This window comes from Canis aureus, chromosome 23 (assembly GCF_053574225.1).
Source record: "Canis aureus isolate CA01 chromosome 23, VMU_Caureus_v.1.0, whole genome shotgun sequence".
NCBI classification, from domain to species: domain Eukaryota; kingdom Metazoa; phylum Chordata; class Mammalia; order Carnivora; family Canidae; genus Canis; species Canis aureus.
Window position 1 is genome coordinate 10,182,633 of NC_135633.1, and position 23,098 is coordinate 10,205,730.

Here is a 23,098-nt window from a genome sequence, read left to right on the forward strand (position 1 = left end):
CATAGAGACAGAGAGAGAGAGAGAGAGAGAGAGAGAGAGAGAAGCAGGCTCCATGCAGAGAGCCCGACATGGGACTCGATCCAGGGTCTCCAGGATCACACCCTGGGCTGCAGGCGGCGCTCAACCGCTGTGCCACTGGGGCTGCCCAATATTTTATTTCTTTATTCATGAGAGAAGCAGAGGGAGAAGCAGGCTCCCTGCGGGGAACCCAATGCAGGACTCGATCTCGGGACCCCGGGATCACACCCTGAGCTGAAGGCAGATGCTCAACAACTGAGCCACCCAGGCCGTCCCAGGCCCTTCTTTGCCTCCACCTTCTGGGCCCTGTTCTTTCTGAGCTTTCTCTGGTTGTTGTAAAATGCCGAGCCCTAAAGGTGGTAAGATGGACTGGGGAGGAAAAAATGAACAGAGCTGACATGTGCGACAGCCTCTGTTTCTATCCTGGCCTCACACCTAAGGACACTGAAGCCTCCCTCAGCCCCCTCAAACCCTCACCGGCCCCCGCAGAGCTGGGTGACAGTCATGGAACTTCTGGGTCAAAATGACAGCGAGCAGACAGTGACCCTCCAGGGTAGGAAGATACAAGGAGATCCCCCCCATCTTCCCCAGGATGGAAGCACAGCACTTCCCCAGCTGGGCTACAAAATCATTCAACAAGGGATCCCTGGGTGGCGCAGCGCTTTGGCGCCTGCCTTTGGCCCAGGGCGCGATCCTGGAGACCCGGGATTGAATCCCACATCGGGCTCCCGGTGCATGGAGCCTGCTTCTCCCTCTGCCTGTGTCTCTGCCTCTCTCTCTCTCTCTGTGACTATCATAAATAAATAAAAAAAAATTAAAAAAAAAATCATTCAACAACACTCTCATTGCCACAGAAAGAGCTCCAGGGTTGTAAGGGAGGAGGAATCCCTCCAGGCAGGCGCTCCCAGCCTGGGAACCCCACAACCCCCACCCCTACTGAGATAATACACATCCTCCTGGGCTCTGCCAGCTGAGCAGGGCTTTCTGTGCCTCCCAGCTGGAAGCCGAGCACACACACCCACACAGGTGCACGGACCTCCCGGGGCCCCCGAGACACGGGCTGGGGCGAGCCTGTCCTTTTGGAAGCTCAAGAGCATTAGGCACGAACTCCGGGTCAGTCCTGGCCCATGTGCCGCCTGGCCCGGCAGGGACCATCTGGAGGAGGTGGCCAGGGGAGCGAGGTCCTGGATGAGGAGCCATCCTCTCAGCCATGCACCTTCCAGCAGCGGGGGGCCACCAGCAGGGGCTGTGCACCCTCCTCCCCACGCCCCCCCAACCCTGATGTCAGTACCTTCCCCGCCCCCAGCCCGGGCTGCCAGGAAGAAGCAGCGAACCTTGTTTCCCCGGGGTTGCACAACCGGGAATTGTCCTGGGATGCAGAACACCCCGGGTGTCCAGGAAGTCATCCCTTGGAGGCTCCAGGGGCCACGACCTGGGGACACATTTCCAGGCACCAGGCCTGGCCTTTCCTCTCTCCCCAGGGCCCAGCTGGACGGCTCGGTATAAATACGGGTCACCTGTGCCCAGCAGGCAGGGACCAGCAGCTCGCTCCACTGGGAACTCAGGTGAGGGGCTCTGCCAGCAGTGACTGGCTGAGAAAACAGGCTCTTTTCTCTTTCCCCCCAGGATTGGGGATTCCTTTAAAAGTAATTACTCTGTTGTGTGTTTGTCCTGTACAAGGGCTCTGCTGACGCAGTGGCACACGGAGGTCTTTGGTTGATTGTAAGGTTCTGGGTTGATTGAAGGCTGCCCTAGGCTGGGACACTTTGGTCCCAGCTGCCCTCTGCCTCCACCAATGCCACCTTGGGGACCTCTTGGCTGATGGGCTCAGCACTGAGGGCTGTGGCTCCGAGTGAGGACCTACAGCCACGATTCCTACCTGGCCCCCGAGATCTACTGAGAACAGAGGGAATGAGCACCAGGCCATCTGTGACATACGAATCCCAAAGGAGGGTGCGGGTCCTGTCCTTGCCCCCCTAACCCTCTTCTTCATTTCAGCACCATGAAGCTTTTCCCGGGCCTCCTTTTCTGTTCCTTGGTCCTGGGTGTCAGCGGCCAATGGTATTCATTTGTTGGCGAGGCTGCTCAAGGTAAGGCTGCTGGACTGGGGGGCATCCAAGGGCCACTAGGACTTGCCCTGAGCACTTTCAAGGGTAGGAGCCGCTGTCTTGGGTGTGTTGCCCTATGTGGTAGGACGGGCCCGGTGCTGGGAGCCCCTCATCAAACAGATTGGAAAGCACAAAATGGGAGTCCATCTGTTACTAGAGAAAGAGCAATGATCATTCCCAGCTGAAGTGTAAGTTTGAAGAGAAGACACAGTGTCAGTCTGGAAATGGCATAACATCTTCTGCAGACAAAATGCACAAAGAATGGTGAAAGCTGTCTATCCTTTCTTCTCCTTTCCCTCTCTCCCTCCATTCAGCCCTCCCTCCCTCCCTCCCTTCCTCCCTCCCTCCCTCCTTTCCACCTCCTGATTGGATCATTAAGAGACACCTTCAGCTTAGCTCTCTCTGATGCTTCCTTTTGTCAGTGACAGTGTCCCTGGGAGGTCTGTTTCCCACCCTTTCCTAGCCCTAAACATGACCCCAAAAGTGAGGGAGCTAATAATATATATCAAGCCTACACTAGGAATTCAGTACCTTCATGCAATTCAGGGTGACCAACTCTGCTGGGCGACCCGGGTCTGAGGCCTTTCGTGTGACACTGTCAGCACTAACGGGGAGGGTTCTAGGCAAACAGGGACACTACTGGTCAACCTGGGACAGGTGTTCTCCTACTATGACTTCAGAACACCTCAGTGAGGCAGGCCTCTTCCCCTACTTGGAGGGTAGGAAGCTGAGGCTTAGAGCAGACAAGTCCTTTGCCCAGGGACTACCTGACAGTCAGCAGGTGGCAGAGAGGAGGTTTGAACCCAGCTATGCTTGAGGTCAGAGCTCTTGCCAGGTAGATGTGTCTGAGTACCTCTTCCTAAAGCTGTGTGGCTCTCAGTCTCAGCTACATGTTGGACTGATGCCTGACATCCACGCCCAGAGAAGCTCAGGGTATTGGCCTGGGCTCAGACCCGGACACAGGCCTCTCAGGAGCTCCCAGGTGATTAGAAGTGCAGACAAGGATGGCAGATGGGCCGCGGCCCTAGGGCTTGCTACCTCCAGCTGCCACATCATGGGTACAGTCTATACAGAAAGTTGCCAGGATGCCATTTCTGCCCCTATCCCTCAGGGGACTCGTGTCACAGTCGCGGGCATTCACTCTGCAAGAATAGGTTTCCTGGGACTTGGGGCACAAGTGCAGTAAGCCTGGGCCTTTCTCAGAATCTGCCTTCCCTGTCACCTCCTCACTTACCCAAGTGCCCTTGGATTTTCCCATCTTGGCTTCATTCTACAGCAGTGCTTCCAGACCAAGGGCAATTTTGTGTCCTGAGACTTTTGGGAATGTCTGGAAGCATTTCTGGTGGGTGACTCTCAGGGATTAGGTTGTGCACATGTAGTGGGTAGGGTCGGGGATGCTGCTACACAACCTATAGAGTCAAGACAGGACTGAGCAGCAAAGAAAGATCTGGCCCCAAATGTCAATGATGCCGAAGAGAGAAATCCTGTTCTAGAACACCTCCCTTCTCCCACTGAGCAGCTCCCATGGGGCCCTAGTGGATGAGCCCATAGGTAGCACAGAGCCAGATGCACAGGAGGAACACAGCTGTGCCCCCATGCATGACCTCAGTAGAGATACGTGGAGAAACCAACAAGGGGGGAGACTTGTCCTCCTGGGCCTAGGGTCCCCAAGGGTGCTGGGACCACGGGCGGAAATCTAGAGTCAATGGTAGATTGTTGTTCCTTGAGTCTTCCCCATGGCAAGCCTCTGCTTTCTATCCACGTTGATATCCTTTTTGCCATGTGCTTTTGTCTCCAGGGGCTTGGGACATGTGGAGAGCCTACTCTGACATGAGAGAAGCCAACTACAAAAATTCAGACAAATACTTCCATGCCCGGGGGAACTATGACGCTGCACAGAGGGGCCCTGGGGGCGCCTGGGCTGCTAAAGTGATCAGGTGACCTGGGCCCTGGGGATGCAGGGATGGTGAGCTGGGCGAGGCTGTCAGAGGACAGGCCAAGCCCCAGAGATGTTTGCAGGAGAGACTGGCTCCTCTTGGTCCTTCCCACCCCTCCTCTGGGCCCAGTGTGGGGTTGGAGTGGCTCCCAGGGCCACAGCAAGGCCGGGGGACCCGGGGATTCCCTGCCTTCCTGCTGGGGGCCCGGGGACCAGCCTGGCTGGGGTGGACTGTGCCCGGTGCAGGGTCAGGTGCAGGGTGATTCAGCCCCTCCTGCCCTGGCTCCTGTCAGCCAGCCCTTGGAGAGAGGAGAGATTGGTGGGGGCGGTGGGCTTCGCTCATCAGGCCCTAATTCATCTCTTGCCTGTCCCCCTCCATCCCAGCGACGCCAGAGAGAATTCTCAGAGAATCACAGACCTTCTTAAATTTGGAGACAGCGGCCACGGAGCGGAGGACTCGAAGGCTGACCAGGCTGCCAACGAATGGGGCCGGAGTGGCAAAGACCCCAACCACTTCCGACCTGCTGGCCTGCCTGACAAGTACTGAGCTTCCTCTTGGCTTTGCCCTGGGGAGCCGGGCTCTGAGCCCCCTGAGGGCAGGGACACCCACTCGTTGAGATCTCTGGCCACGCAGGCTGGGGAGGGCACCTAAGAGGTGTCTAATAAATGCTTAAGAGATGGACTGTTGAAAAGCGTGTTCTTCTTGGGTGTACGTCCTGCTGGTTAGTTCCCCAGGGGGATGGATGGATACCCGCGTGAGGCTGAGCCTGGGCCCTGGTGTAGGGGGGACCGTCTCAGTGCACCCGGACAGATGCCCTGTACCCACCCTTCCCGGATCATACCTTCCCGGATCAGACCTGTCCCCCCTGCCCAGGCCCCTCTGCTTACACCGGTGCTATTTCTGGCTCCTTGGTGTCCAGAACTCTCACTGTGTCAGTTGTGTCCTGTCACCTTCTCTGTCCTCAGCATCTGGTTCCCTTAGCTTTGCTCCTCAGTGGTCACTGTCCTGAGGTCAAGGGACAGAGCAGAGGGAGGCCAGGACTGTGGGATCAAGGTCCACCTTGATATTCTGTGGGCTTCTCAGCAGGGCCTTCAAGTCCAGTTATAACAAGTTTCTGTCCCTGCCACATGGGGTCTTGGAGCCCGGCAGGCGGCGGGGGTGATGCTGTCCACCTGCCTGAGGCTCGCTGTGGAGGCGGCCGAGCTATGGACTGAAAGGTCATATGTGAAGTCTTACCCCACCCCCCCACCCCAGTGTGGGTATCCACCGGATAAGGAAGTGATTCCGGTTAAACGAATTCACAAGTGTGCAAGCTGGTCTGGTGGGATCAGTGTCTTTAAAAATTCAAATACCAGAGATCTTGTTCGTTCCTCTCTGCCCCGAGGGGACACAGCTGGAAGGTGCCCATCTGCAAGCCGGGAGGAGAGCTCCCACCAGACACCAAATTAGTGCATCTTGGTCTTGGACTTCCCTGCTCTCTGAAATATGGGAAATACATTTGAGTGGATTAAGTCGCCCAGTGTGTGGCTGTGGTCAGCACCCACCTAACACAGGCCCAGCGCTGCAGGGAAGCGTCACAGAAGATGCCAAGGAAGTTCGGAGGGACAGCCAGGAAGCTCCAGCTGGTGAGGGGCCTGGGGGCCTGCACAGGACAGGAGCGCCACAGGGGCAGGGAGGAGGCCAAGCCCCAGGCTGGGGGAGAGGCCTTACCTCCCTGCTTGTCCCTCATGGGAGCTCAGGGATGTCAATCGCTACCAGCATGTGGATCCTCTGTGACAAAGACATCAGAGGAGCCCTCCGGAGGGAGAGAGTCATGACGACATTTCACAGAGGAAAGACAATTGCACGCGTGCTCAAGGAGGAAACAGAAGTGAGGATGCGGGAGTCAGTGACTGGAGATCGTGGCTCCTGCCCAGAGCAGGGCCAAGTGTAGGTGGAGGGGCTTGGAGGCCAGGGGCGGGTCTCTGTCAAGCCAAGGTGGGGGATGCAGAAGTAGGTGGGGGCCCGGCTGGGAGCAGGCCAGAGGAGCGGAGTCTGGACCGCGACCTGGGGCCTCACTCCCCTTGTCGCCCCTCGGGGCGGGGTTGTCCGGCTTCACCTTGACGCCTCCTCCCCGAAGGCCGCCTGCCTCTCCATGGATCTGACTTTCCAGCCCATCCTCTGCCATCTCCTGAGCAACTTGGAACCTGCTGTGCCAGGTAGGTGCGTGCCAACCACGGCCCTCACTTCCTTCTCAGAAAGCCTTTGCTTCTCTTTCATTTTGCAGGACAAGTGCACGGGGTACACAATGTGTGCTGATGGGCCTTTTTCTCCAACCCTTTAAATATTCCCATCCACCTCTTCTGGCTTGCAGGCGACTCAAGGTAGAGGAGAGGAACAACAGCTGCCCCAACGCAAAGGAGAAGCAAGAGGGGTTCATGCAGGACATACAGCTGTCAGGTCCAGGGCTTGATCTGCACAACGTGGTCAGGAGGCACCTTGGGTGGCCGTGATCCACACCAGAATCTCCACTAGGTACTGCGGGAAGTGACAAGATTTTACTTGAGCATCAAATACACTCACTGTTCCTAGGAGGGCCTTGCACTGTCTCCCATTCAAATACAAATAGAAACCTCAGGAGGACAGAAGCTATCAGTCCTCTTGGTTTCTGAGGGGAAGCCTTGGGAGAGAGCAACTAATATTTGAACTTCCAGACTACCCTGTGGACTCTCAGAGGGTCAAGTTAGCAGAGGGTGCTCTGTGAGAACAGAGGAGGGGAAAGATACACTGCATTTCCCTGAGCCCAAGACCCCGTGGACTGAGATATGCATTACTGTTGGTAAAGCTCCATGAAAAACGTTCTGTGAATTCAGGGAAGTTGTAATATTTTCCAATCCCTCAGCAGTTTTACTTGACTCTTGTTGGAACAGACTCTTGGACCTACTTGGGCATACATTTTTATCTTAGATCACTTTTGTGTATAAAGAAAAAAAAGATGAAGCATACGCAAAATAAATTGATTAAATGTTCCTAGAGCAATGATAATGACTTTATGACTGCGGCCTGGTCATTGGTGGATGTAAGAGATGTCCTCATTTCAGAAAAATCATGCTAAAAAATGTCTATCTTAGAAAACTAGAATATGCTATTACAGTTACTATTTATACAGGTTCCCTCTCATTTTATTTACCCGCTCCTGGGGTGTAGGTCAGCTCTACACCAGCACCCCCACATGTGCGGGACCCCCCCAGAGAGAGGTGGTGTATCCATGACTGGTCCTGACAGGGCCCATGTGCCAACCTCCCTCTCTAGATAGGATGTCGCCCCTCGTGGCCCAGCCACAGCCTTCATCCAACCTCAGTGGTCTCTCCAGGACACCCCAAGGATACCGAGGGGCCCCTTCTCGTCCTGTCCGGGCCTCTTCTGTATGGTGCAGAGGGGAATGGGACCGGGAGGAGGTGATCGCACCCATCTGCACAGGTGCCTCTTCATCAGCCCTGGGGGCTCGCGAGACTGGCCTGCTTCTTGGATGCTCTCCCCAGGATGTGGGGTGCGTGGAGCCTCCCGGTCCTCAGGTGTGGGACAGGGAAGAGACTCACTTGACTGCCTGCTTGTCAAACTCGGGGGCAAAGGGCACCCTTTCACAATCCCCTGATTCCCAAGTCGGTTTCTGAAGTCTCTAACTATGGGAAAGCAGTCTCGGGTCTTTTCTGGGAAGAACGTGTGTGCTCTACACACAATCCGTGATTTACGGAGTGCTGTGAAACCATGCTGTGTAAAACGTTTTGCAAAGCTCCCATCATGACTCACACGTCCCTTTGCTAAAAGAGCTGGGCAAAGTGACAAGAACTCCAGGCTGCCCACAGGGCCTTGCAGCCCAGGGACCTGAGCAGGAAGGGAGCCACCCTTCACTGGAATCTTCCCTTAATCCCCCGTAGGCCTCCCCTTTGGAATGTCCAAAAGTCTAACACAGAGCTTTTCAAAGCCCAACTGTCCCCTGGTGGGTACAGATGCTTACAAAACTCCTTCATCCGTCCGTTCCCGGATTCACCCCCTCCTGAATGAGCCCCAGTATGTGGCAGGAACTGAGCGAGGCCCTGGGAACAGAGCGGCCGATGGCGCAGAGGAGATCAGTGGTCCCGGGCAGGTCACTCTCCGGGGGAGCCGTTATTAGCTATGCATGTTTACCACAATGGAACTAAATTACTCTGTACATTAGTGGGTGATGGACTATCCTGGGCCACGGTTCAGGCGGCAGCCGCACAGCATGTGGCGAAGAGTCCAAGTGCTCAATCCCAGGCGGCCAGATGTGAACTTCAGCTTGGCCCCTGACTCTGGCAGGTGAGAGGAGGCTCGAGGACAAATGCTCTGCTAAGTTGTTCAGGGAAAAAGGAGCCCGGAAAATGCTGAGTATTATATCCCTATCTTTGATTATGTACTCAGGTAAGTACACACGCTTAGGAAATAGACCGGAAGGCAAACATGAAGGTTCCAGGAGGTGCTTCCTGCCTCTCCCCCAACCCAGGATGAGGAAGTTAGCCCTGCTGTTTTCTTTTTCTCTTTGTACTTACTAAATGGTTTTTATAAAAAGATTATTTATCCATGAGAGACACACACAGAGAGGCAGAGACACAGGCAGAGAGAGAAGCAGGCTCCACGCAGGGAGCCTGACGTGGGACTGGATCCGGGTCTCCAGGATCACGCCCTGGGCCGAAGGCGGCGCTAAACCGCTCAGCCACCCGGGCTGCCCATATACTTATTAAATGTTTTTCAACTTTTCTTCTCTAACTTGTTCTTTCAACCTAGGCTCATTAAGCTCTACTGTCTGCTAGGCCTTGTCCTGGGTGCTGCTTGTCAAAGGTGAGAAAGCCAACCTCACGCCTGCTTGGGAGGCTAGGGTTGAGATGAGGAAAAGCAGCAGATGTCTGTTCAGCATATAGTTCACACGTGTGTGCCTTTCTCTCTCATCACACCCCCCCCCAACTGCACTTATGTGCAAATACATCCACACACATCAATAGTGCACCCACATTAATAAAGATCATGCGATACTAACTGGTAAAGGAGTCAGGGTCCCAGTGAACATACAGGATGGAAGCTACGAGATAAAGGATGATGCTGATCACGCGCCGTAGTCCGTCTGTCCCAATCCTATTCTGACCTTTCCTTTCCCGTAGGATTCAATTTTCTCCTAGACCTGCTTATCTTTCAGGCCGAACCGACATTATTCCAGAACTTGGCCTTGAAAAAGACAGGCCCCACTGACCCCCCGTGAAAGAAGTTTGCTCAGGACCAGAGGAAGGGTGTTCCTCTTCCCCGCAGCTGCAGGAATACGAAGCGCACTGGGCACCGCGTTCTCAGCAGCTGCTCTGACCAAGGAGTTCTTTGAAACCAGAACAACAAAGGAGACTACAGAGGTCCTCGGTTCGTCCCCTGAGAGTGCCGCCGCCCCATTGTATTTAATATTTAGACGTGACTCTGTGTCGGTGACACCACAATGATTTGCGTGGTGGGTAGCGGGATGCTGCAGGTGGGACGAGGATGCCACAGGTGGGACATGGATGCCGCAGGTGCGACACGGTTGGTGCAGGTGGGACGGGGATGCTGCAGGTGGGACACGGATGCCACAGGTGGGACACGGTTGGTGCATGTGGGACGCGGATGCCGCAGGTGGACGTGGATGCTGCAGGTGGGACACGGATGCTGCAGGTGGACGTGGTTCCACAGGTGGGAGGCGGAGATGGGAAAGTGCCTGCTGGTGGCCAAGGAGCTGGACCCCGGAGGTCGGGCCACACTGCAGAGTGACAGACCCACAGCACCCCCAACGCGCTCTCCTGATATACTAGGTTTATGCCAATGTCATTTTTTTTTCTGTTCTAATACACGTGACCCGACTGCTCGGTGTTTTATTTGCCTTTTCCCCAAGAGGAACGCTGAGCGCATCTCTTTGTGAGCTTCTTGGTCCTTGGCAGTTGCCTACACACAGGTTTTTGAGCTCCTCACCTATTTTTCTATTTGCAGTGCTGTCCATTTCTCATAGTTTCATTGGAAGAATTAATCGCTCGACATGTTTTAGATGCTGACATTTGCCAGTTTCTCTCTAAAAATGAATTCTTAAAAAAAATAAAAATAAAGATGAATTCTTATATTTGACGTATTCAAGTTCAGTATTTCGCGTTTTGGTTTGTGCTTTGAAATTATTAGAATTTCTCCCCTCGTCCACATCACAAGTTTATATTTTAAAAGATTTACTTATTTATTATACAGAGACATTGAGAGAGAGAGAGAGAGTCGGGGGAGAGGAGACAGAGGAAGAAGGAGAGAATCTCAGATAGACTCCCAGCTGAGTGCAGAGCCTGAAGCAGGGCTGGATCAAAGACCCCGAGCTCAGGACTGGAGGGGAAATCAAGAGTCCAATGCTTACTTAACCAACTGAGCCACCCAGGTGCCCCCACACATTCATTTATTTATTTGTTGAAGAGTTTATATATTGCCCTCTACCCCTCACCCTGCTCATGCTTATCTCAAATAAATAAATTATATGGTGAAAAAAACTTTTTAAAAAAGATTTTATTTATTGATTAGAGAGAGAGAGAATGCAAGCATGAGCTGAGGAAGGGGCAGCAGGGGAGGGAGAGGGACAAGTGGATCCACACTGAGCCCTGAGCCCTGAGCCCAACCCAGGACTCAATCTCATGACCCTGAGGTCACTACCTGAGCTGAAACCAAGAGTCAGATGCTTAACTCACTGAGCCACCCAGGCGCCCCACAAGTTTAGTTTGTGAAAATATTTTCTACTAACTTTATCATTTTACCTTTGTATATAGTATCCTAGTGTTGATATTTGTATATGTATGGGGCAAGGATCCTGTTTCATTTTTCTCTGTAGGGTGACCAGTTCCTTCGAACTCTCTTTAAGTAAGCCCTCTCTTCCTCCATGATTTGAGGTGTCTCCTGCGTCACATATTACTGTCCTTTACGTGTGGCCCTAGCTCTGCACTCTCTTCTCTCCCGTTGGTCAATGTGTCCTTTGTTTGCCAATACTACTACTTTGTTTCTACTACTGCATTGGCTCTGTGTGTTAGTGCCTGAGTAGGGCAAGTGTCAACTCTTTGCATTCTTCTTTTTTTATTTAACTAGCTAACTAACTAATTAATTACATTTATTTATTCATGAGAGACACAGAGAGAGCCAGAGACATAGGCAGAGGGAGAAGCAGGCTCCCTGTGGGGAGCCCAATGCAAGACTAGATCCCAGGACTCTGGGATCACGACCTGAACCAAAGGCAGACCCTCAGCCACTGAGCAACCCAGGTGCAACCTCTTCACACTCTTATTTATGAAGATTTATTTTTCTACGTATGATCTTTACTTCTCAATATAAATTTCAGAGTTAAAAATAAATAAATAAATAAATAAATAAATAAATAAATAAATAAATTTCAGAGTAATTTTCTTCGATTCCTCAAAGTTCACCTGGAATTTTGCTTTGAAGGCATTACATTTGTCCATTAATTTGGGATAGAATTAACATCTTTATTTTTTTTAAGATCTTATTTATTTATTCATGAGAGACATAGAGAGAAAGAGGCAGAGACAGAGACACAGGCAGAGGGAGAAGCAGGCTCCATGTGGGACTGGATCCCGGGACTCCAGGATCACGCCCTGGGCCAAAGGCAGGCGCTAAACCGCTGAGCCACCCAGGGATCCCTAATTAACATCTTTTTTTTTTCTTCAATTTTTATTTATTTATGATAGTCACACAGAGAGAGAGAGAGGCAGAGACACAGGCAGAGGGAGAAGCAGGCTCCATGCACCGGGAGCCTGACGTGGGATTCGATCCCGGGTCTCCAGGATAGTGCCCTGGGCCAAAGGCAGGCGCCAAACCGCTGCGCCACCCAGGGATCCCTAATTAACATCTTTACAAAATGAAATCATCCCATCTGAGAGCCTGCAGCTCCTCTCCAATTAAATCACATCATCGTATGACGTGTTTATTAGAGGTTTGAAATCTTCTCCAGTGTGATTCCGCATTCATTTCATCCCTAGGTATTTTGTAGATACGTTGTTACCAGGAATGGTTTCCTATTTTTAATCATATTTTCTATTTGGTTATTTCTGATATGGAGAAATGTGGTTGGTTTCTGGATCAACTGTTGGGTTATCTTATTAAATTCTCTTATCAAGTCTAGTAGTTTTTTGATTTGTGGCTTCTAGGAGTTAATGGTTTTAATATCTGCTAATAATGACAGTTTAATCTCCACCTTTCCAATTTTAATATTTCTTCTTTCTTTTTATTTTCCAAGGTATTCTCCATGGCTGCCAGACCTACGATAGAAAACAGTGGTGATAGTTGGTAGTCTGTCTACGCTCATTCTAGATCCTCAGAAAATGGATTAGAAGTTTTCCATTAAATTATATGTGTACTGTCACCTAGTCTGATACATTTAAGAGAGTTGCCTTTGATGTTCAGTTTCATAAAGGATTTTTTAAACCATAAATATATCTTGAGCTTTCTCAAATGATTTTTTTTCATCAACTGAGATACTATTTATCTTTTTTAGGCTATCAATTGACAGAATGTTATGGTCTTTTTCATACTGATCAATATTATAGTGTTGACCTCCTTGTGCATTCCAACAGTAAACCACAGGCAATGGTGAGGCATTCTTAAGCTCCGATTAGATTGTTTACACTATATTCCATTTTGAATGTGCCTTTCAAAACAAAATGGACTATTGTTTTATGTCCTTGTACAACCCAAGTCTGGTTTTGGAATCAAGATTATTCTAGCTTCTTCAAATGGCTGTACAACTTCATTTTCTGTGTTCTACCACAGCTTGTATAACACATATTTAACCGTCCCTAAGATTCTATCAGGCTCCTGAAGAACATCTGGCCTCAGAGGAGAATCTGGGGAGGAGAGATTTTATCAACCATTTCACCGTATCTAATATTTATTTGGCTTCCTAAAGATGACTATGTCTCCTTGCAACAAGAACAAAAAATCCTACTTACACAAATACCTCTGTGGCATTGTTTAATCTAAATTAACACATGGTGTGTCACCGTGAGTTGATTGAGTCGAATCTAGGAACAGGAGCTCTGTATTAAGCCCAAATGTGAGCCAGAAAAGGGGAACTTAGGTTAACCTTTTGGGTCCATGCGGAGAGTTAGTCTGCCTCTGTGAACTGGCCCTAACCAGCTCAGAACAATCCTTCTGAAGAGCTTTTATGCTGAGAAATGCTACAGTCATTGAAAGGTCCGATAATTATGCAGTTTTGCTTTGTGTTGTGCTGTAGTTAGTGTTGTTGATTGCTGCCTCTCCTGGCTTCTTCCAGAGGCCATTGGGGGTACATGTGGGGAATGCAGGTGTCCCCTTACCTGGGAGCCACCAGCAGTGAGCTGAAAGGAGAAACATGGGAGATCTGATCTTTGAAAGGATTCTTTTGTAGGTTTGCTAGTACTAGTGTGGGACTAGGGGCAGAGTGAGGAGCCACCAGAGCAGAAAGCACCCCCTGCCTGAGCAGGTTGCCTTGCCCTGGAACTGGGGAGCTGCTGCTCCCTACAGGATATCATGGAGGTGGAGCTCCTGGTCTCAGGAAGCACAAAGGGGCTGAGTACACGTGTTCTCTCATGCTGGATGCTTTGTGCACCCGCCCCAGCCCTGCCACGTTTGTTTGTTCCTTGGGAATATATGCAGCCATATCATCTACCGCGGGCCCGAGAATTTAACGCTTTCTTCAGTTGTTCCAATGCGCTATTTTCTTTGAATCTCCCTGAGTGAATTGAAGGGTGGGTGTGAGGAATGCACCTGTTCTGGGGCTGAAGCTGTGGGTCTGCAGCAGCTTCCCTCTCCTGGAGCGCTGGTCTGTCTGTGCCTAGACTCCCAAAGAAAAGGATCTGTGGTGCTTGGAATTAGAAGGTGGCGCCCCACCCCGTGCTGGGAGATGTTTGACAACTGCCTCCCCAGAAGCCAGAAGTGAAAAAAAATCCGTGCCTCACAGTGTCATCAGTTTCTATAGTATAAAGCATCCCACCTTGGCTAAACTCGTATGACCAATGACTTAACAGTTGGTTGTCCTGGCCCCCCCCAGGACAGTCCACCTTCCCAGGATAGAGACGACCAGATACACCATGTGTCTAAGCTGAGACTTTCAACGATTCCTCAGGAGAAAAGGAAAAACAGGAAGCAAAACAAAACTTCTCTTCACAAAAGTGGTGGCTGTTAAAGAAACTGCTCCAGTTTGAGAGAAAAGTAAAAGTATGTGTCCCTCAATGTTTGTAAAGATAGCTAAGCCATAAAGCATATCCTCTGTCCTCGGAGCAAATTACATAGATTACGGAAATGATCATGAGGGGAATGAATGAGATGATGATCACTCAAAAAGACTATTTGCTATTGAGAAAGAAAGTACAACAAAGTTAAGAATTCGTGTCCCTAGAGGCTCCTGGCTGGCTCAGATCGTAGGGCATGGGACTCTTGTTCTTGGGATGGAGGCATGAGCCCCTCGTTGGGTGTAGAGATGACTTAAAATAAGTTAATAACATTTTTAAAAGAATTAGTGCCGATCAATGCATAAGATGAAACTTGAAAAAAGAAAGGGCAAGACCTGAACATCTTTTGTGGGGAGCATAAACTCTTTCTGTTAAGCTATTCTCGATTTAAGTTTTTTAAAAGGTATTTTTATGATGCAGGATATAGTATTTAGTTTTAAAACCAGCAATGCTTTAGAGAGTACATGAATTGTAGCCTCAACGGATGCCCACAGTTGTTCACAAGTGGATGCTAAACAAGTAGTTCATATTGGAAAGAAGAAAGTGAAGAATAAAAGGAAATCATACAGATGGAAATGCTGATAAAGTTTTCTTTTACTCTAACTACCTGGGGGTCTTTAGACGGAAAAGATGACGCAGTCAATATTGCATGTGTTCCTGAACCCGCTTTGCCCTCTCTTTTCCTTGTGGCAAGTTTTGAGCTCCTCCAGCCTCAGTTTCTCCCGGTGCTACCTGTGGAGTTCCAGGGCCGAGAGAATGTTCCCTCTTCCCTTGCACAGCTGCAGAGGCTCCGCCTTGTCTTGTGCATCACAAACACTGTCCTGGGCACAATGTTTCTACCAAAGAGATCTTCAGAGACACCCAGACTTGAAAGAATGTTGCTATGTCCTGAGTAGTCAAAGCAGGATCTTTAAAAATCTAACTCTGCTTGGTCCTCTCCCTTCTTAAAGCGTTAATAATGTGTGGCAGCGTAATAATCTATTAATTAATCTTCTGTCTTCTGCAACGTATAAAGTATTATGAACTGTCTTGCAGCGCAGAAAGGTTCAGTGTATGAAGAGCTCTGAGGTGCTCAGACCGACCCAAGCCCCCTTTCAGCCTTAATGGACCCACCCCGACCACACCCAATGAGGCAGTCCTTTAGGTCTCAGATCCAGGGTCAGGGTCTGTGGGGATCCCCCACATGCATCACCAAGCAGTTCTCAGACACCAACTGGGTGTGCTAGAATTCCACTCATTTCTGACACTCTCTACCCAGAGAGAGCACAGAAGCCTCCCGTTAAGGAGTCAGTCCTAGGACAGGATCTTTCCCCTTCACCTCAGCCAGGCAGATGTCAATCCTAAACCCCCGCTGCTCTGTGTGCTTCTGACAGACCCCAGACAGGCTGAGGGATCCAGGTGGCTGGATCCCCACCTCCCCCTTGGGTTGGAATAATGTGCTAGAAGCTCTCACAGAACTCGAGGAAACACTTACTTCTATTTACCAGTGTCATGAAGGCTATAGAAGAGGATACAGAGGAAGAGCCAGATGAGGAGATCCGGAGGGCAAAGGATGGGAAAGGCCACAGGCCCCATGTCCTCCCAGGTCACCACTCTCCCGAGTCTCCATATGCTTACACCCTGGAAGCTCTCTGAACCGAGGCCCTCTGGGGTTTTATGGAGGCTTCGTTGCATAAGGGATTACTTAAATCCTGGGGCATGGGGGATTGATTCAATGCTCCTGTCCCTGAACCTTCCCTCTAGTAAGAGGACGGAACGAAAGTGCCTCCAATCATATGCTTGGGCCTCCTGGCAATCAGCCCCTGTCCTTCGTGAGGTCCCAAGTCACCTCACGAACGTCACTAAAGACCCCTCTGTGTCTGTCAACACCTAGGCAGTTCCAAAGGTTTGGGAGTCTGCCACTGTGAAAGACCAAGAAATTTGGGACATATTTCAACATCAGAATGATGAAATTTTTATTTCTTATCCATGTGAACCTTGCAGGTAAGTATGGTTATTCTTCTCATTTTAAATTCATGAAAATGCTCATCATTCTCTCTGCTGTCCCTCTGACCGTGGGATCCAGGCCTCCCGTGCCTCCCTGGGTCACGGTGTCCTATGGAACTTCCTTTTTAACTTTGGCTTTCTGATTCTTCAAGCCTTGGTCCCCTTCTCATCCACTTACATTAATTGCAACAGAGCAAAGGGGGGTCTCTGAGGCCCCTTAATAGCCTGGTCACGGGGTGGGGGGGGCATCTACCTTATGTAAACCAGGTCACTCTGAGAGTGAAGGGGTTGCCACTACTGATAAAGCTGACACAAGAAGCCCTAATGGGCACTGTCTCTGCAAACCTGGACACAGCGATTCCGGGGAGACCTGGGACATCTCTCTAAGGCCTGGACATTTGATGCCACCATGCCAGCATCTTCCTTCTGTATTAGACACCAGGGAATTAGCTGCCGGTCCCTAATATCTATTGTTCTAGCAGGGCCCTGCAGAGATCTGAGTGTCCCTTCCAAGAAGTTTGAATACACGATGTGACAAAGGATGAGACCACTCGGTGCTTGTTCACATCCCTGTGAGGAGCGTCTCTTGGTGTCTAGAAATTGCACTCAGTCTCTCTGCAATGTCTCTATCAAAGAAGGGAATGACTTGAATGCTGTGTGAAAGTGGGGGAGGGAGCATTCCAGCACAGAAGGGCCACAAAGGAGCAAAAGAATTGTCACAGGATGGGGTCACTGACCCAGAATTTCTGCCCTGGGGAGCCAAGGGGGCAGACTGTGGGCATCCCATGGCCTCCTCCGGGAAGCAGCCCCCAAGCTCCCTGTCACCAATGGCTGTGGAGGGTTGACAACTGCCCGTCTCCCCACATGTCTACTCCTACAACCCCGGGAGCCAAAGCAGCTCAGGGTCGCGGACTCAGCGGACCTAGGGACCCCAGCTTTCCCAAGGAATGATTTGTGTGGGGAATATCCAAATGTAGCTTAGCATCGCCTTGGCTAAGGCCCACAGGGCAGAGAGATCCTTTGACAGTTGTCTGCCTGCAGCTTCAGCTCATCACACCTACAGGAATTAAGATGAGACCCAGCCCCAGAAGAGGCATCACTCCCGCAGTGGCAGGCGCCCATCTCAGCCAATGATTCCCTCACGCTCCTGTAATCCTCGCCTGATTTGCTTCGTCCTGGGTCGGCCTCCCCTTTGCAACGTCCTGCTCGGATCCCTTCTAGTCTTGTAACAAGTCAGAAGTGGGCCTCCTGCTTCTTCTCTGGGTTACTGGTGGAGCATGAATCCCACCTCCGACCTGGCCACTACGGAGCACCTTGCAGCCTCTGGGCTGCCCCGTCTCCAGGTTGCTGGCATCAGACCTGCAGGCACTTGTCTTGTGTCTGCCGAGCCGCTGGTGTTTCTCGTCTGCCAGGGGCGCTCCAGGCAGCACCCCTGAGCCAGCACCCCTGGGCCGGGCCTTCCCTGCCCTACTGCCTCCGGCCTGTGGCCCAGGGCCTCAGTGTGACAAGGACGGGTCTGTCCTCTGGACGCCCCCTGAAGCAGCCACGTCACACATGCACCGTCCTCTCTCCCCGAGAAAATCCGATGAGCTCAAGGCGTTCCTTTCACTTGAATGGGCAGGAAGGGGTCGGGGCGCCCACCGGGCCTCCCGGCCCCGCGGAGCCCTGCGCAGGGCCATCCGCACACCCTGACTAACCTCCCGCAGGACCGCGCGGTCCTGCTCTTCGGGCGAAGCGGCCGCTCCCTCTGTTCTTGCGCTGCATCCCGCTTTCTCGGCTCCCTTCCTGAATCTTCTATTCTGCTCGGCTCCCAGCCAGTGCGCTGTTTCCTGATGGTTTTTAGGATGTCATTTCTGCGTGACATGGGAGCCAGTATCTAGCCCCAGGTCGGTGTCCCTGGGCGGCCCAGACCTCACTGCGCCTGCAGAGGTGCCCCACAGTGGCCGGTCGTGATGCTGGGGCGTCTGGAGGACCTTCCCAGTGTCCAGGCCCTCTGCTGGCTGCTGGAAGCTTATTGCCCTGGTCCTGAGGCTTTCCTGTCTCCCTCCCGCTCCCCGGGCCCAGCCCCAGGCTTCGCGCCCCTCAGTGGACCCCCTTCTGCTCCTCCAGTGGCCCTGTGCGCTCTCAGGCCTTAGGCACTCGGGTCTCTTTTTCTCTTATTGATCCCCCTTCACAGCAGTTGTGTGGGGAAGAAAACCTTTCCTGAGCAGCAGTGAGAGTGGAAAGAGGCTGGAAACCCCACGTTTGCCACACTCCCGGAATCTGCCAGATTGCACAACCTGGGAAATGAGAGGCTTCGAGGAAAAAGCCTGATGATCTGCAGCTGCCTCTGGCCTCGGGGAATTTCCCCAGCCCAGTGTTTTCCCTCGCCCTGTCTTCCATTCGTCCCTCCAGCAGAGCGTCAGTATATATGTGCTGGCACACGTCGCAGGCCGGAGGCCAGGGCAGCTCAGCCTCACCAGGAGCCTCCGCGGGGAGGGACAGCCAAAGGTGAGGTCCAGAACCTTCCAAGCGGTTCTTCCTGGCAGGTTCTCTTTCCCCACAGCGTTCCTGTGCTGGGTCCCAGCAATCTGCTCCTTTCCTGGATCCATGATCCTGACAATGAGGATTCAGCAGATGTGAATACTTTCTGGGACTGGGCTTTAGTTGTGATTGTCCTCTGTGGGCCTTCTGGGGTGGGTACAAGAGGCACCTGCAAGTGTGTGGGCATCGTTACACTCATCTCATTCGACAGACAGGTGCACGGTCACAAATGCCCAGAGGCCTCCTCGGAAGCTTCCTGTCAGTGGGTGTGAGGGCTCATAGGGCAGGATTGAAAGTGGTGTGTATTGGAAGTGCCGTGCAGGCTCTCATCCTGGGATTCCCGGGAGGCAAGTGGAAATGGAGACGTGGACCCCCTGGAATTCTGTCTACGTAGCTACGTATCACCTGCTAACTATGCTAATACACGCTGTCCACTTCCTTCTCCATATACCCCCCACACCGATGCATGTACATGGGTGCATAGGTACACGTATGTGTGTGTGTGTGTACACATGAAGGATAGGTCACATTCCCCCCATGTAGAAAACCAAACCAAACAAAAACCAAACTCGTCTCCTTTTCATGTGTCCCCAGGACTCTGCAGCAGGATGAAGCTTCTCGTGGGCATCCTATTGTGCTCCCTGGTCCTGGGCGTCAGCAGCCAGAGATGGTGGACATTCCTCAAGGAAGCAGGTCAAGGTAAGGACCAAAGCATGGGGGTCATGGGGAGACTGCACTTGGCCTCCTTCGGAGTTCACTTGAGCAGGGGCCACATCTACACAGGGGCCAGAGTGGGAAGCACAAAGCGTGGTTTGCAAGTCAGCAGTTTCGCCAAGCTTTTTTATTTATTCTTATTGCAATATAACTGACATATAACAGTATATATAATTAAGGTATATGTCACGTTAATTTGATGCATTTATATATTTGATTGCCTTTGTAGCTATAATTAGCACCTCTACTATATTATATAATTATCCTTTTTTTAATAGTATTTGAAATAATTAAGTTTGGGGCGCCTGCAAGTCTCAGTTGATTAAGCGCCTGTCTTAGGCTCAGGTCATGACTTCAGGGTCCTGGAATCGAGCCCCATGTTGAGCTCTCTGCTCATTGGGGCCCTGCTTCTCTCTCTCCCTCTGCCTACTGCTCTCTCTGCTTGTGCTCTCTCTCTCTCTCTCTCTCTGTCAAATAAATAAATAAAATCTTTTTTATTTTTTTTACAAAAGAAATAATTAAGTTCTAGAGGATAGCAAACTTCATAGTTATAATAATACATTGTTTGGTGCCCATTATAGTGTGTATCAGATCTCCAGGCCTTACTTCCTCCTTGTGCCTTTTCCCCTGACACCTCATCTGTCCTATCCCACCACCCCCCGCTTTTCTGGCCAGCATCACCCTCTTCCATGGGGATCCCCTTGCCTGAGGTCATATAGGGTTTGGAAGAGATCTGGGGTCCCTGGTGCCTGCTCCCTATTCCGAGTGGACTCTAGTGCCGCCTGGTGGGAAGGCAGGGACAGCTCATGGCTGGGTCTCAGGCAGCCTGAAGTGGGTGCATCCAACTTGTGCACCTAGTAATTACACCCAAGAGTAACTGAGCTTGGCCGTCCTAGGTGCTGCTCTGAGAGCTTTACATGTATGGATGAACTCGTTTTCATCTTCAGGTTTTAATCTTTAATCCTGGGATATAGGCACCATCATGTCTTATTAGAGGACCTGAGGCAGAAAGAGATGAAGAGTCCTAACAAAGTCCCCACACAGAGCAGGATTTACCCCAGTGCTGGCGCTCCCAGAGCTTCCTGTGACAGGACTACCCTGTCTCCCAGACCAGAGAGCACATGGAGAGTGAGGGGCCTGTGAACAAACACATAATCCTCTTGCTCATCTGTCCAAATGCCAGATAGCTGTGTTGCAGGCGGAAGGCAACTCTGAGAGCTCTCTCCCCCAGTCGAAGGCACAAGGAATTACATGATGATCCTCTTCTGGCCTGAGTCCTGGCTGGGCCAGAGAGAAGAGATATACCCCTTATTTGGCAAGAGGCCAAATTTGCTTATTTCACAAAATTGTTTATTTTGAGTTTTCTGTGATGGCCAGTGGCTATTGCTTTAAGACTTTGCTGTCAGTCCTTTCTAAATTCTCACAGGCACAGCTACAAATATTTTTTTCATATTTAGGTCAGAGTTTCTCAAAGTTTTGTTCTAAGGCCACTTGCATGAGAATCACCTGGGGCTTGGGGTGCTTTGTGAAATGCAGATGCCTGGTCCACACACTCCCCCTCTGCTGAATCACAATTTCTGAGGCTGAGCCTGAAATCTGGCCTTTAGCAAGCACCCAGTGGGTTTTTTCCCCACTCAAGATTGGGTACTACTACCTGCAGTCTTGCTCCCCAAGTGACAGATATTCGGGCATTTGGAAGTGCTTCTAAAGCAAGCGGCCCCCAGGCATCTATTGAATCTGTTAACTGGGAGGGAATCAGTATAGTCAGAAGGTTGTGCTGCTCAACCAAGCGATCTTTCTGAGCACTGGGAATGAGAAATACACGAAATGAAGATAGGGGCGTGGCCGATATTACGCAAACTATGATGACCACTCGACTGAGGTTTTTCTCTTTTGCCTAGTCAGCTGCTTTCTAGAAGTCTTCATGTGGTTACTGAGTGGTCTACTGAGACTCCTTCAGTCCATAACTCTCTGGCCTTCCTCTTAGCCTAGTCGCGCTGCTGGATTTGTCCCAGGCTTCCTAAGGCCTAGTGAGGTGATAGCGTATTGAGCACCTACAATCTTCTAGAAGTTATATGTGTATTTTCTCATTTCGTTTCATAACCACCTTGGGGAAGGCGATACTCTTCCATTTATGGGGAGGACACTGAGCTTTAGAGCTGGCGGGTCAGTTGCCCTTTTTATGCATCTCGTGACCTGATTTCTGTGAAGCTGTTTTGGGGAGCTCACTTTTTCAATTCTATGAATGAATTCTGACAGTTGCCTGGAAGCAAAATACACCCTGGACCTTCAGAAGTAGGTTGGACTGAGTTGTCTTCAGGCTGCCCACAGGATTGAATTTCTCCCCTTGACTAGGCTGGGAGCTCCCTGGGGCACCAGCCACCCTTACCCTAGGCTTTGTCCTCACGTCCCAGCAGGGGGTTCCCTAGTCTTTCCAGGTAGAGGTTCATTGTACAAGGAAGCATCCCTTAGAGACCATCCCAGCCTTGTTCACACACATCACACAGAGCCAAAAGCCAGGTATCTACAGGATGGAATCAAAGATAATAAAATGTGTATCCAGTGCGATTCTGGAGGAATCAGGGGAGTGAAGAGTTAGGGAATATTTCTCCCAGCCAAGATCATCTCCAAGCGTTTTGTCAAAGACTGAAATCTAGTATCAGTGGGAGGAAAACTTTTTCTCTATTTTCCAAGAGATAATCACCTTCAGTTTCCTTCCTTTCCAGGGACTAGAGACATGTTGAGAGCCTACTCTGACATGAGAGAAGCCAACTACAAAAATTCAGACAAATACTTCCATGCCCGGGGGAACTATGACGCTGCAAGAAGGGGCCCTGGGGGCGCCTGGGCTGCTAAAGTGATCAGGTGACCTGGGCCCCTGGGGATGCAGGGATGGTGAGCTGGGCGAGGCTCTCAGAGGACAGCCAAGCCCCTGAGATGTTTGCGGGAGAGACTGGCTCCTCCTGGTCCTGCCCACTCCTCCTCTGGGCCCAGTGTGGGGTTGGAGTGGCTCCCAGGGCCACAGCAAGGCCGGGGGACCCGGGGATTCCCTGCCTTCCTGCTGGGGGCCCGGTGACCAGCCTGGCTGGGGTGGGCTGTGCCCGGTGCAGGGTCAGGTGCAGGGTGATTCAGCCCCTCCTGCCCTGGCTCCTGTCAGCCAGCCCTTGGAGAGAGGAGAGATTGGTGGGGCCGGTGGGCTTCGCTCATCAGGCCCTAATTCATCTCTTGCCTGTCCCCCTCCATCCCAGCGATGCCAGAGAGAATTCTCAGAGAATCACAGACCTTCTTAAGTTTGGAGACAGCGGCCACGGAGCGGAGGACTCGAAGGCTGACCAGGCTGCCAACGAATGGGGCCGGAGTGGCAAAGACCCCAACCACTTCCGACCTGCTGGCCTGCCTAGCAAATACTGAGCTTCCTCTTGGCTCTGCCCTGGGGAGCCGGGCTCTGAGCCCCCTGAGGGCAGGGACACCCACTCGTTGAGATCTCTGGCCACGCAGGCTGGGGAGGGCACCTAAGAGGTGTCTAATAAATGCTTAAGAGATGGACTGTTGAAAA

At 51.4% G+C, this 23,098-nt stretch overlaps 2 protein-coding genes and 1 long non-coding RNA gene across 3 annotated transcripts; all 3 read left to right on the forward strand.

The window, feature by feature from the left end:
- Nucleotides 1-1,564: 1,564 nt before the first annotated feature.
- Nucleotides 1,565-4,754, forward strand: LOC144294582 (serum amyloid A protein). The gene is made up of 4 exons (XM_077866288.1): nucleotides 1,565-1,583; nucleotides 2,017-2,108; nucleotides 3,925-4,063; nucleotides 4,447-4,754. The coding sequence occupies exons 2-4, from the start codon at nucleotides 2,021-2,023 to the stop codon at nucleotides 4,607-4,609; spliced, it is 390 nt and encodes a 129-aa protein (XP_077722414.1). The 5' UTR covers nucleotides 1,565-1,583; nucleotides 2,017-2,020; the 3' UTR covers nucleotides 4,610-4,754.
- A 4,208-nt stretch (nucleotides 4,755-8,962) lies between these two features.
- Nucleotides 8,963-12,473, forward strand: LOC144294577 (uncharacterized). Its single transcript, XR_013361933.1, has 2 exons — nucleotides 8,963-9,731; nucleotides 12,348-12,473. It is a non-coding gene; the product is annotated as an uncharacterized LOC144294577 (long non-coding RNA).
- A 6,129-nt stretch (nucleotides 12,474-18,602) lies between these two features.
- On the forward strand, nucleotides 18,603-23,098 carry LOC144294580 (serum amyloid A protein-like). The gene is made up of 4 exons (XM_077866287.1): nucleotides 18,603-18,795; nucleotides 19,423-19,527; nucleotides 22,269-22,407; nucleotides 22,791-23,098. Exons 1-4 carry the CDS (start codon nucleotides 18,618-18,620, stop codon nucleotides 22,951-22,953), a joined length of 585 nt encoding a protein of 194 aa, XP_077722413.1. The 5' UTR covers nucleotides 18,603-18,617; the 3' UTR covers nucleotides 22,954-23,098.

Coding starts and splice junctions, on each gene's coding strand:
- LOC144294580 (XM_077866287.1), top strand. CDS start 18,618: ATGATCTGCAGCTGCCTCTGGCCTCGGGGAATTTCCCCAGCCCAGTGT. Junction 19,528..22,268: donor CCTCAAGGAAGCAGGTCAAG/GTAAGGACCAAA, acceptor CTTCCTTTCCAG/GGACTAGAGACATGTTGAGA. Junction 22,408..22,790: donor TGGGCTGCTAAAGTGATCAG/GTGACCTGGGCC, acceptor CCTCCATCCCAG/CGATGCCAGAGAGAATTCTC.
- LOC144294582 (XM_077866288.1), top strand. CDS start 2,021: ATGAAGCTTTTCCCGGGCCTCCTTTTCTGTTCCTTGGTCCTGGGTGTC. Junction 2,109..3,924: donor TGTTGGCGAGGCTGCTCAAG/GTAAGGCTGCTG, acceptor TTTTGTCTCCAG/GGGCTTGGGACATGTGGAGA. Junction 4,064..4,446: donor TGGGCTGCTAAAGTGATCAG/GTGACCTGGGCC, acceptor CCTCCATCCCAG/CGACGCCAGAGAGAATTCTC.